Below are 13,567 nucleotides of genomic sequence, written 5' to 3'. Positions count from 1 at the left end.
CAGTTCGTTTCTATGTATGGAGAAAAACCCTGAGAACGAGGCCAGCTGATTTCTACCACTGGCTCAAAATTCAATTCGGCTTCCATTTGTTATCTCCCCCCACCACCCCCCGCTGTCCTGGTGGCATTTGGGGTGAAAACAGGGAACCGTCTTGTTCTTTATGCCCCCGGACTTGAGCTTTCCTAGGGGTGACAACAGCATTGTTGGGGGTGTATGTGTGTGTGATTTCATTCACTCATTCATTCATTCATTTTAATAACTCAACAAAGAGGTCCCTGGACTAATGTCTTGAAAAATATAGCACATCTCTGCTGCTGTGGGTTCCCCTTCTCATCTACTGAACTCCAAGTCCCAACACCTGTCTGCTCCATGGACACCAGGTGGAAGCTGACATCCGTCACAGTGACACACACGGAGAAAAAAAGCTGACCCCTTCTCAGTGCTGGTTAACAGCGAATGGAGAAAATAGCTTTCTGTTTTCCCGTATAGCCCGTATGGGACCTACCAGCTTACCTAGGATGTTGCAACTCTTCTCCCTACCAAGAGTCGGTGGAGAGATCGTCATCTCTGTCATTTCTGTGATTGGAATTACGTGACCCTCCTGTGGCCCCAGGGTGTCCCACACTGAGCCTCACCCAGTGGCTGTTCATGTCTTTCCTTTTGCTCTAGACAGAAAGCCCCAGGAGGATAGGTTTCACTCTGGCTGTACCACCTCCTCATTCCACATGGTTTTATTGAAATATAATGTAAATACAGCCGGTCCCCAAATAATGTCATTCCATATAACACTAATGAGATGCTGTAGAAACTGAACTCTTCTTTAGATCAACTAGCTTACAGTAAAACTGGTTTCATTCTCTGTCGCTTTCCTGAAAATCGCAAACCCTATCGATGACGTTCAGTGAGGACTTAATATTTTTAAAATCGTCTGTGTCACAGGATGCCACTCAAAGAAGGTGGACACCCATGAAACCAGCACCCAGGTCAGGAAACAGAACCTTTGCAGAACCTCAGGAGCCCACGGCATGCTCCCTCCCCGTTGCTGTCCCTCCACCCACCTGAGAGGAAAGCCTGGATCTCTAACAGACAGCTGTAGCAGCTCTGGACCATCTGTGTGTTTGAACTTTTCGCTAAGAGAGAAATATACGTCTATCTTCTTTAAGCCAATGTTCTTTCAGATTTTATATCATTCATAGTAAAACCTCACCCTCAATGATGCACAGAGTTATAGCAGTTGTAATTCCTGCCACCTAAAGACACCTGGAAAATGGATGTCACCTTTGTGTTGGGCTCTTGCTTTTAAAAACAAAACAAAATAAAACAGGATTTCAGGTAACTGTCAAACTATGAAAACAAGCAGGCAAAGCCTCCTTTATCCTGGAAGGTGGTAACAGTCCCCTGTCACCTCGTGTCTGGGTCACACCAAGCCTGTCAGGATTGTCTCCCTGCTCCCAGCCTCTCAGCTCTCCCACACATTCTGCACACTTTTGCTTTTCTAATTATCCCTAAAAATTACTTTTATCCTGAAATTTGGAATAATTACAATGCTCTATGTGCCTACTTTATAGAAGATACCATATGCCTTTTTTTCTGATCGAAACCAAAAAACCTGAAACATAAACATTACGCACACACACACGCCTCCCCCCTTTCAAAGATAAGAAGACAGAAGACATAGAGCAGGTTAATGGCTTGCCTGAGGTCAGACCGAAAGTCGGTGGCACAGCCAAGAGTCAACCACCCCCTCCCGCACCCCCATTCTTTCCTCAACACAGTTGACTTCCGGGAAATGCCAGCCACAGCACGTCAACCCTGTGACAATCACCCTGGCAACCTTAAGAGTCGCAGACTCTATGCATTTCCTCTGCCTAATTTTCATGGCTCTTCCTGCCCAGTCTAATTTTGTATCGTCCTCTAAAACAAACCTCCACCCACTGAGGGCAGACTCCTTAGACTCCATCATGTGCCCCTATACCAGACCTCAGTATTCCGCCCCTATACCAGGCCTCAGTATTCCCAGCTGCAAAATGGGACAAATCAGACTCCTACCAAGAGGCAAGACAGCATCAGGGGAAAAGGCAGGAGACTGGGAATCAGGAAAAATTTACTTCAAATCCAGCTGGGCCAGTTCTTTATCTGTAAAATGAAGGTGGTAATTCCTACCTGGGGTGGATTGAAGGAAGAGTATTCCTACAAAGCCACTCGGCCAGAATAAGGCCTATTATTGTTGGCGGTGTCACCGTTGCTGCTATTCCTGACTTTATTCTGGTGTCACCACCCGCCACCTTTCCTTCTGCATAAAGGAGACAGGTCATATGATAGAAAACACTTCTGAAAACTCTACAGTTCCACAAATGCCAGCGGTCTGTTCTCCCCTAATACTCACAGCCACGGTGTTTTGGTCAGAAACGAGGGCTTGAGTTTCGTCAAATTGTGCATTTCCACCCCCACAAGAATCCCACCACATTTCCCGGACTGGACCCTCTGCACAAGATGGGCTAAGACCACTCACCGATTCCATAGTGAATCTCTTGACGAAAAACTGGAGAGCCTGGAGGCTGAAGATCTCATGTCTTAGCCGTCACATCAGAAAATTACCTGGATGGGAACAGGGACGGGAAGAAAGGTGACACGAGTCATCCAGTAGGACTGGGCAGAAAACACTATCTCAGACCAACACGTGATTGCATTTGGAGGCCGGCACCCTCGTCAGGAATGTTCTTACACCACAGGGTGGCTGTCCAGGCAAGTGATGGGATAAAGCCAGAAAGCCACTATTTCAGCAACCCACTTTGGGGCTGCTATCTCCATCGCTGAATCTGTGCAAGGGCTCAGGAATCCTCTCGCCTTCTATGTCTAGAACGACGTTGGGGAGCAATTTACAAGTCATTAACTTCCCTAGACCTGGGCTCCGAAACGTGAAATTAAAGTGTGCTGACAAGAGACAGGCAGACAGACAGACACCTGCCGTGGTGTGCCCACTGGAAAGCAGAGGTGTTCCCCCAGCAGCCTCAGGAAAGAGGGCGATGTATATGAAAATTTCAGGCCAGCCCCTCTGAACCTGAGAGAGGATTTTAATTAATTCCTGCATATCAAAGCTTAATTAATTGCTGAGTGCACAGAGCGCAGGACGTCTTGGATGAAAGGTATTATGTAAGGGAACAGCTTCAATATTTGCAGAATGGAGGGGAAACAGAGGCGGGGCTGTGAAAACAAGATGAGCTAAGGGCATGCTTGGTACTTCTCCAGGGATCCCTAGCTCAGAGTGGCACTTCCATCTGGGGCCAGAAACTGAGGCACATTTTTTTTTTCAATTAACGTTTATTGGGGTGACAATTGTTAGTAAAGTTACATAGATTTCAGGTGTACAATTCTGTATTACGTCATCTATAAATCACATTGTGTGTTCACCATGAGGGACATTCTTGAACCACAGTCTCCCTCACGCCTGTAACCAATCCATCGCCCTCCTCCCTCCCTTACTTCCAGATGATCTCTCAATCCATCTCTCTCTCTCCGTCTCCCCTGACACAGCCCTGGACCGTGCCTCCATCATTCTCAGCTGGGCCACTGCAACTGCCTCCTAACTGGTCCCCCTTCATCATCATTTCTCCCTCTGAAATCTGGTCCCCCACACTAAAGCTACAATAACCTTTTACTTCTTCTATGTTTTATTATGGAGAATTCTATAGACATAAAAATAGAGAAGAGTGTCATGAACAAATGTCCCCATCACCCAGCCCCAATCACCAATTCATAATCAATCCTACCCCCTACACACCCTCATTCTCCCCCTCCGATATTATTATTTCAAAGCAAATTCCAGGCATCTTATCGTTTTAGTCCTAAGTAGGACAGCATGTATCTCTAGGATAAGAACTTTTATAAAAATACAAGTGCAATATCATCGCCATACCAAAAAAGAAAATTCCTCAAGTCACCAAAAATCCAATGTTCAAATTTCTAATAGTCTCATAAATGTTTAAAAAAAAAAACCCATAGTTTTTTAAAAAATCCAGATCCAAATTACGTCCACATCTTACAATGGGCTAATACGCAGAATGAAATTTTTAAAACAAAAATCTGGTTGTTTCACCCCCCCATCTCTCCATTTTAGTGCTTTAGGATAAAAACCCAAATCATTTGACATGGTCCAACTCATGTCCACCTCTCTGGCCTCTTCTGGTCCCTCCAGGCTCACTGCTGCAGATACATGACCTTCTTTCAGGTCCTGGAACTTTCTACAGTCCTTCTGCCCCAGGGCCTTTGCCCATGCTGTTCCCTCTGCCTGGGAGGCTTCCTCACTCACTCTCTTTGCCTAGTTAACTCCTGTACTTCCTTAAATCTTCCTTCCTCAGGGAAACTCTTCCTGCTTCTCCTGATTAGATCACAGACTTGAGCTGAGGTTTTCACTGTATATTCATTAATGTGAACAGTGAATCACATCTGTTGATTTGATTTAATTATAAGCTATGAGAAGAGTGTGGTGTTTGGATTTGCTCATTGGGGGTCTCCCCACGTCAATCACACAGTGCCCACCCAGCACAATATCTATAAATATTTGTCGGATAAATGGCTGAACCGTTTCCTTCAAATGGACTGAATCATTCGGAAGTTTGAATCACGTACTTAAATTAGATGGGGAATTGACAACCTTCTCCTGAAGTTCGTATGAAAACGTCATGGACTCAGGAGTGCCAACACGATCCTGGGAAAAGGACAATGTGGAAGGACTCGCGTTTCCCGATTTCCAAACCTGCTACAAAGCTACAGGAATCAGGACAGTGTGATACTGGCATTAAGGAATAAACACGTGCTCTCCCTCAGAATCAGAGCACGATCTTCCTGTAACATTCGCCTCCTGGTCACAACTTCTATGTCACACGTCTATGAAAAGTTAGGCCCTGTTACTTGCGTAGTCAATGCTTCTCTCAGGCCATTCTTCAACTTGCCAGCATCATCCCAAGTGTGTTATACAAGCTGTGACAGTGTATAGGCTGGATTGCTGCTCCCCATTCTTCCCTCTCGACCTGAATCTGTCATGTGACTATGTAGCACTTCCCACTATAGTGAGTGCTGGTTATTTCCCTGTCCCACTCAATTCTGGACTGGACCACTGACTTGTTCAGCCAATGGAATGTGGATGCAAGTGACAATGGGTGGGTCCCAAGTCCCTCCCTCTTGCACTCCTGTGATCCGCCATGAGGAGGGTGTGTCTTCCTAGCCCATCCGCTGCTGCCTGTCTGAACCCAGACTGATGGGAGACATCCGAGGCAGATCTGAACCCCACCAGAAGTCCAGCCTGAACCAGCCTAGACCAATTTAGATCGGCTGAACCACAGCTGACCCACAGACCCATGAGCACGAAAAGAAGTATCTGCTGTCACTGCAATTCTGAGATTTCTGTTACATGGCAAACACGCTCGGGAACACTAACTGACAGACGCCAATGAACATCAGCAAGGGTTGGACAAACGAAAGCCATGCAGCACACAGCACAGGTGTGATGACACTCGGCAAAGCTACCTCTTGCAGAATATCCACCTACTTGGTGCCAACTTGACCCTCACAATAATCCTGCGAGATTCTGGGTCAGCTTTACAGATGAGAAAATCAAGGCTCAGAGATATGCTATGATGTGTCCCAGAGAGTGTGTGGCAGAACTGGGACTCCAACTCAGGTTGTCTGACTCAGAAAGTCCAAGACAGGCTTTCCCTCTAAAAGAGGGTCTTGCAGATGCTCAGACCTGGCTGTCACCTACGTCCCCGGTTCACCAACTCACCTCCACCATGTTCCACTTCCTTTAATGAGTCTTCATCGGAGGCTTCCAGGATGGAGTGGAAAGGCCCCCGGGCTTAGTGTCAAACACACGCCCCAAGTTCCAATCCAGCTCTGCCCCTAAGCAGAGCCTCATCCTGGTCTGTGAGTCCTTTGGCTCTTAGGTCCCTTGGCTTGTGAAACGAAGCTGCTAATCTTAGCCTGGCCTACGTCACTCGATGAACCTCCAGGCTGGTATGTGAAAGAGCTGTGTGAGGTGTGACCCCAAAGGCAGCTCACATCCTGCTCCCTCGACTGTGAGCCCACTCAAATTAGGTTAGTATCTACGTACGTGTCGGTATCTCACCCACACTGTTCCAGCGTCAGGACCCACCTATGCTTTGAGATTGCCATTTTTTCAAACATAGATCATTTCTTTCCAGTTACAAAAGTAATTCAGGTCCATCACGAAAAGTATTGAGACATGACGCTAAAATCTTCTATTATCCCAACATCCAGGGACAAATACTGTTAGGATTTTAAGGTTATTTCCTTTCGGCGACTGGTTTTTGTAAGGGCGAAACAAATAACGCCTTTCAATTAACATGATTTTCTTAGAACCAGGGAATTACCGGTAACTACGAAAAGTTCCATTTTGCATTCATTCATTCATTCATTCATTCATTCGATATTTGTTTTGTACCAGCCATGTGACAGGGACTGTTCATGATCAAGAAACTATCAGTCACCCATTCGTTATTTTTTTTAATTCAACAAATAGGGAGCAGTTTGCTAGTTATAGTAAGAATTATAATAGTAATAATAGTAATAAAAGTAGTGGTAATAATAGCGACAACAGCTTCTTTGCTATATCCTGTACTCTAACAGTTTGGCTTACTATTAAAAGTTGCCCCTTAGAACAAAGGCACCTGGCTTAGAACTCAGATTATGGCTCTTTGGTGAGTTATTGATCCTTTCATGCTTCACTTTCCTCATCTTTAAAATCGGGAGAAGTGAAGTACTTACCTCCTACAGTCGCCTGCGAGAATTAGTAAGATAACATCGTTAAAGCACTGAGCAAAACGCTTGCTTCCCAGGGCTCAGTGAATCCATGGTAACTAGCAGTGGTGGTAGTGACACTGCCTCATTTCATCCACACAACCATCCCACAAGAAGCTGAAACTCAGAGGTGAAGGAGCTTGTTACCACTCGGGAGCCTGGAGCATACCACTACCGGGGACCCTCTGAGAGTGGAGAACACACCCCAGCATTGTGTGTCCCGGGGGGTAAGAAAGTTGGGGCTTCTGTGCCTCGTTGGCCAAGCACGGCCAGGGGATGCTCTCACACACAGTACGGGTAGGGACACACAGCGTCTGTAAATAAGTGCTCAATAAAAATGTCAGAGGAGTGAGTGGACGTGTGACATCAACACTGGTGCTCTCCTCTGCAACCTCTCATTTCCCACTGTCACCAGTGACGGATGCTTTCAAGTGTCTACCTGCTAGAGCGAGCGGGAATTCATTACCGTCAAGCATCACATTTTTTTTATCCACCCACATGTCTGCTTTTCCATTGAAACGCTCTTCTGTGACTTCCATTCTGCCAGTGTCAGTCAGGATAGCAATTCCAGCCGGGCAGGAATAAGAGACATCAACCATTTGGCACGTAAGCCCTTCTTTCCTGCCAATCCCCCAATAGGAGGTGAGTTTTGTTCAACAGAAGAGACTTCACAGATGTTGGGATTTGCATCCTTTTATAGCGGACGTTACGAACTCTTGAGTCAGCCGAGGCTGGCTACAGCTTGGACAATTTCGTTAGTCCCATAATGTCACAGCAAACCCTCTTCCTATTTCCTGATGCGATTCTTTCCTGTTCTATGGAAGCTGTGCTTAGAAAATCAGGGACCTAAAGAAGACAGCCCGACATCTATTTACGCCAATCTTCCTCTTATCTAGTCAAAGCCCAACTTATCTAGTCCCACTTGAAATGCCTGTTCTTCCAGGAAGCTCCCTCCAACTTTCCCAGCCCAGCAATCTATGCAGTTCTGAACTCTTACAGAACTACGAGTACCAGCAGTCCTAAGAACAATAACAATACTGACCCCCTTTGGAGCACTTTCTACGTACCAGACCCATTCTTGGCACATGCGATATCTCATTCAATCCTCACCATAACCCTGCGAGGAACAAATCCTCTGAATTTGACGGAGAAGTAAACTGAGGCTCACAGAAGTGATGTGACATTTCCCAAGTCACACAGCTAGTTGGGGGTGGCGGGTTCAGGATTCAAACTTGGAATGGCTTGACTTCAGAGATCAAGGCTCTCTACTCACCACACCAAGCAAAGCAGTAAGGGTTACCACTGACTCCATCCTGTTCTGCATTACTTTCCGAGTGTTTCAAACAGATTCAGTCAAACCTCCTCTCCTGCGGCGACTGTAGACTGGTGAATGCCAGGACCGTCTGAGTTGGCCATGGGGAGTCCCTACCAATTACTAGGTCTCCTAAGTGTCCGTATCCACTAGCAAGCAACAAGCCCTACATCCCTCTCTGTCCCGAGGAGCCCCCAGTTATGCACCTGTGGCCTTTGGCCAGGTTAACTCTCCAAATCTCTTTAGCCCCTATCCACCAGCAAGTGTTTGGGACAGGTGGCTCCTACTGACTATCCTCTCAGGATGACCCAACTTAAGGTGCGATATAGAAGGAAGCAGATAGGACCCTGCAGAAGCCCACCCCCAAGAAAGCCAGGAGGTTGAGGTGGTCTACCTAACAATCTATGGTCTACCTAACAATGCCTACGCCTCTGAACTTTTGCTCCGTCCTCCTGCCTCAGTCCTTGGTTAAAAAACCCATCAAAGATGGTTTGGGCCTCTCCTCTCCCAGGAAGAGGTCGTATGAAGGACTCGTGAGCAGAAACACCAGAACCACTGTCCTGCTGGATGATGAACTCACGATGACTGGGATCGCAGGCCTTACACCCTATTCCCTGAGTACACTGCACGCTGGGCCAGGCAGGGAGGAAGTGAAATGGCGTAGGTGGAGCTGACAGTCCAGTGGGGGTGGGGGGCCAGGTTGACACGCAACGGACGGGATGAACCCTCCGAGGTGATCTAACCTGGGTGTGAACACAGAGTCACGGGACCTGCCTCCTCTACATGGAGCACGTGCGTACTGTGTGCTCTTCCCCTCAGCGACGGCGTCCCGGAATGTGGCTCCTCTGCTGGGGAAACGCAGCCATTCTTCCATTCATTCACTGAAAAAATATTTGTTAGGCTAAATGTGAAGGATATAACAATGGTTAGCGAAAGGCCAGGGCTCTGCTTACTGCTGGTGAAGAGCATCAGACCTTTAATCAAACACCCTCACGAGTGATGAGGAAAAGGCCACATACTGGGTTCCATAGGAACCTGCGTATTACAGGTGATGAGTAAATCCTTAGCATTTAAAAAAGTTGCATCACAAGAATTTTGTGCATCTTAAAATAAGTGAATAGCAGAGAAACAGCCTCAGTGACCCAAGGAGACAACAATCGAAGTCCCCTTGGCAGCCGTGTGCTGGGAGGCCAGCGACGCTCATTCACCAGCCACCATGACCTGCGCCTCAAGTCACAGAAGCAGACTCAGCCCCGTCTGTGCCATCACAAAATTACATGTTTCCTTCAGGGTCCCCTGGGAAGCTGTGCAAGTGCGGAATGTGAAATCTGCAGGTTCCTAGGGTTTGCTGTGCTAGCAACTGTTTTCCCAGTACGATCGAGGTCCTTTTAAGCAGCGGCGTGTTTACTCAGTGAGCACGCTGAGGGTACACCCATCTGTGCGGCTGCTCCCCTGAGCTCGCTGAGTAGGGAAAGGGAGCCGCAGGCAGCCCAGTGCCGGGGGAACTGCCCAAGCCACAGAAAGAGGAGAGCTTTTGGAGCAGGGAGCCTGTCACTCCTACACTGGCTCTCCCTCCTAACTGCTGTGTGATCCATGGGCAACGGACGTCACTTCTCTGAGCCTGCGTCTTCTGGAAAATGGGGAAGGACGCAGACTATGACGGCCACACGTCTATGAAATGCCCAGTGTATCTGACTGAAGTAACACCTGAGACTTGCGGCCTGAGAGCTCGCGCTCGGCCACCAAGGGGCAGGCTGGAAGTGCGAGGGAACTGATTTTCCCAAGTGCGGCCCCCAGGTGAGGATGTGAAAAGTGCTAGCATACAGCAGAGGTGGTGGACAACTGCCACCGCTGTGACAACCCACAACTAGGAAGGACGTCAGCAGCCTAAGGTCCTGGCTCAGCAGCTTCTCAGCAAAGCCAGAACCGTGGACATGGTTCCTGTAACTGGTCATTATGTCGTCCACTGGCCACTGCCCCAGGGACAGTCAGGGAGCACAGAACCGACCTGTAAGTCACCTTCCAGGAGCAGCACCTCACTCGATGTCCCAACCCCCACCCCACCCAAGGGAAAGGGCACCGGGATGGAAAGGGCTTTGCACGGAAGACTATTCACCCCCCTGCAGGAAGCCCCTGCTGCTGGCAAACATAAGTCCTGTGCAGTCACCAGCCACCACGCCACCTTCAGTTACCATGACTCTTCCCCCAGCCCCAAGCAGTGGGAAGCACAGCTGTCACTATGAACCCCATTTTACAGAGGAGACAACTCTGATAGAGCAAGTAATAACTGAAAATGGATAAGATAGCAAACATACATTGCATGCTTGCTGTATCAGACACCACACAAGGAATAATTTCTGTAATCCTCTTAACAGCCCTAGGAGACAGGTCGTATTATTGTCCCATTTTATATAGAAGGAAACTGAGGCTCTAAGGATGAGCATCTTGCCCGTTTTCACAGCTAGTAAGTGGAACCTGGGTCTGTCTGATAACAGAAGACTCCTCTTTCTTACGAATCCCATCAGCCTTTCGGAGTGGCGGCTGCCTCAGGAGAGAGGCCTCTGCTGTATGGATTTCTCCTCTAGTGCTAGAACTAAGAAAGAAAAACAAAAAGCAACCTGTGACAAGCTGGCAAGACCAGCCTCGCCCCTCAAGCTCACTCCTAACTCCCTGGAGCAGGTCCAAGCAGCATCACCCACCCAGCAGCCCGACGTGACAACACTCTTTGTAGTCACATATTCCTTCCGCTCGGTGACAGCCACAGTTCCACATTTTACCATTTCTGAGACGCACTGTGTCTTACTATCCACGAACCTTAATGTGGCAGAGCCTCTGTTTTCGCCTCCGACGCTGTGACGTCAAGAAGGTGTGGTGCCATCACAGGCATCTCAGAATCAAAGGGAAGAAAGTAGAGCTCAGAAATGTGCCAATCTCACCTAGGTAAAAGCCCAGGACGGCTTCTGGGCCTCAGAAGGCTATACGTGTGAGAAATGAGGGGCCTACATATTCTTCCGACCACCCAAAGAATCCATCAAAGCACTCAGACGCCCCGATGAGGTTTCACCCCACAGTCTTCCTTCCATCTGTCTGTGGCTCAGAAAGCCCAGGCTTGGAATCGTGCGTATTTGTACTTCTGATAAGAAAAGGAAGGGACTTCCTCACTTGGCATTCCACAGGCAACAAGAGCTAATGGATGCCCATTCAGTTATACAGTTATGAAGTACGTATTTGACTCTGTCTCCTATTTTGCCTTTCATTCATTCATTCATTCATTCATTCATTCATTCATTCCTACAAGAGTTCAACAGATGCCACTGGGCACCTTCCTACAGTGTAAGGCAGAAAGGTGACTCAGTAGCTACTGGTCCCTGCAACAATGGACGTTGGACAAAGTACAGAAACAATACAGAGGATCGGACACAGAGTGGTTTCACGGACACAGAGTGGTTTCACAGAGAAGTGGTAGCACATCAGGTTTTGAGGGATGAATGGGGCGACACCAGGTGGAAAAGACAGGACCAGGGACTTCTGAGCGCACAGAACAACAAGTTCAAAGCCACAGCCTGAAAAAAAGAGAGCTTTCATTGGGCAAATGCTCGCTGACCCCGCCTACCATGTCCTGATACTTTTGTTACAGTGTCTGCTGCACTGAGCTCCCAGGCGCCCTGCACCAGCCAGACGCCCTGCACCAGCCAGACGCCCTGCACCAGCCAGGCCCTGCCCAGTGTCTCTGAACTGCTGCCAGCCCAGCCAGGCAGCCTGGTCTCCTGCTCCAGGTTCTCAGGCCTCCCATCCCTGGATAAGGTTTTCATTCTGGGGATTTGGCCAAGTGGTTTCACCTCTCAGTTTCCACTTCCTCATCCATGCAGACAGGAGAGTCAGCAGCTAACTCCTGGGGCCATTGTGCAATTCCTGGCATGCAGTAGGTGCTAACTGCAGTAGACGGTTCATGAGGCGAGAGACCTTGTCTGGCTTGTTCACCAGAAAATTCTCAGTACTTAGAATATGTCTGCACTAAAGAGCCAGATGCATGTAGTTTTACAGATTTTTAACGTAGTTAAGACCCCATAACATAGAATTGACCATCTCAACCATTTTTAGGTGTACAAGTCAGTAGTATATTCACATTGCTGTAAAACAGATCGCCAGCAAGTTTTCGTCACGCAAAACTACAACTATACCCATTAAACAATTGTCCATATTCCCTTCTCCCAGGCCCTGGCATCCAGCATTCTATTTTCTGTTGCTCTGACTTTGACTACTCTAGATACCCCCTATAAGTGGAATCATACAGTAGCTGTGTTTTTGTGACTGGCTTTTTTCACTTAGCCAAATGTCCTCAAGGTTAACATTGCAGCATGTGTCATAACTTCCTTCCTTTTTAAAGCTACCTAATATTCCACTGTATGTATAGACCACATTTACTTTATTCATCCATCGATAGACATTTGGGTTGCTCCCACCTCCTGGCTGTTGTGAATGACGCTGCTATGAACAGGGGTGCACAAATACCTATTTGAGCTCCTGCTTTCAATGCTTTGGGATATATACCCAGAAGTGGAACTCTTAGATCATATGGTCGTTCTATTTCCAACTTCTGAAGACCTGCCACACTGTTTTCCACCATTCCACAAGCCCACCAACAGGGCACAAGGGTTCCAATTTCTAGGACGGGATGTGTAGTTGAAGAATAAAATGAATGACGTATTTGTTGAATGAACACAATAAATACCTTTTGATGGGCTGACACTTCCCCTCAGGTGACTTACAGTCTCAGTAAGTATACCCAAGAATAAGAAATAAGAGCAAACACTGATACAACTGCAGGCACATACTGGAAACGTCCATGCACAAAGGCTAACGTTGCTTCCATGGCCCCACTCAGTACCAGAAGTTCCTCCAGGACTGACTCTCCTCTAATCTCCCATCTTGAGCCCCCAGACCCTAGCGCTGGGGCTGACGCACAGCAGGCACCCAGCACTATTTGCTAAATGGTTACAGAGTGGGAGGTTCAGTCCAGGAAGGCTCCCTGGAAGAAGATGGCTTTGAAAGAGGGAGAGGCCAGTGTGGCAGAGAAAAGGAAGAACAGTGTCTGACTCACTAGCTTCACCTCCTTCCTGAAGGCAGAGGCAGTGTGCATCTAAGACTCACAATAATACAGTCACTTGACACGCCGAAGAAACATGCTTTACAGATGCTCAATAAATACCTGCTGACGGAATCCATGATGAAAATGAGATAAAAACAAACACGGGAAACATCACAAAGATGTCTACTGGAGTCATCAAAATGGGAAACGGGTCCCTTTGAAACTATAAGGAGACAGTCATGGGCTCTAACCTCACCTTTCTCCCTCTATCACCGCCAGTTGAACAGGAGCCTTAGAGAAACTATCTTTGAGCCCGACCCTGAGAAGCCTTGTGACCAGGGGACACTCCT

At 47.7% G+C, this 13,567-nt stretch overlaps 1 protein-coding gene across 6 annotated transcripts in view; it reads right to left on the bottom strand.

The window, feature by feature from the left end:
- The window catches only part of ASAP1 (ArfGAP with SH3 domain, ankyrin repeat and PH domain 1), a 292,224-nt gene that overhangs the window by 255,527 nt on the left and 23,130 nt on the right, over positions 1-13,567 (bottom strand). For 4 of the 6 annotated variants that reach the window (XM_074316674.1, XM_074316673.1, XM_074316677.1 and 1 more), the window contains one exon: positions 2,513-2,598. The exons of 1 other annotated variant lie outside the window; for it this stretch is intronic. In XM_074316674.1, coding sequence (XP_074172775.1) covers positions 2,513-2,571 — 59 coding nt within the window. In that variant the 5' untranslated portion in view covers positions 2,572-2,598. Of the gene's footprint in view, positions 1-2,512; positions 2,599-13,567 lie in introns of those variants that run through there. One more of the 6 variants, XM_074316676.1, reaches the window with a different exon arrangement.

The sequence above is a fragment of the Rhinolophus sinicus genome, linkage group LG12 (assembly GCF_036562045.2).
Source record: "Rhinolophus sinicus isolate RSC01 linkage group LG12, ASM3656204v1, whole genome shotgun sequence".
NCBI lineage: Eukaryota > Metazoa > Chordata > Mammalia > Chiroptera > Rhinolophidae > Rhinolophus > Rhinolophus sinicus.
The sequence above is the reverse complement of the archived record's forward strand: the minus strand, read 5'-3'. Positions and strand labels throughout refer to the sequence as shown.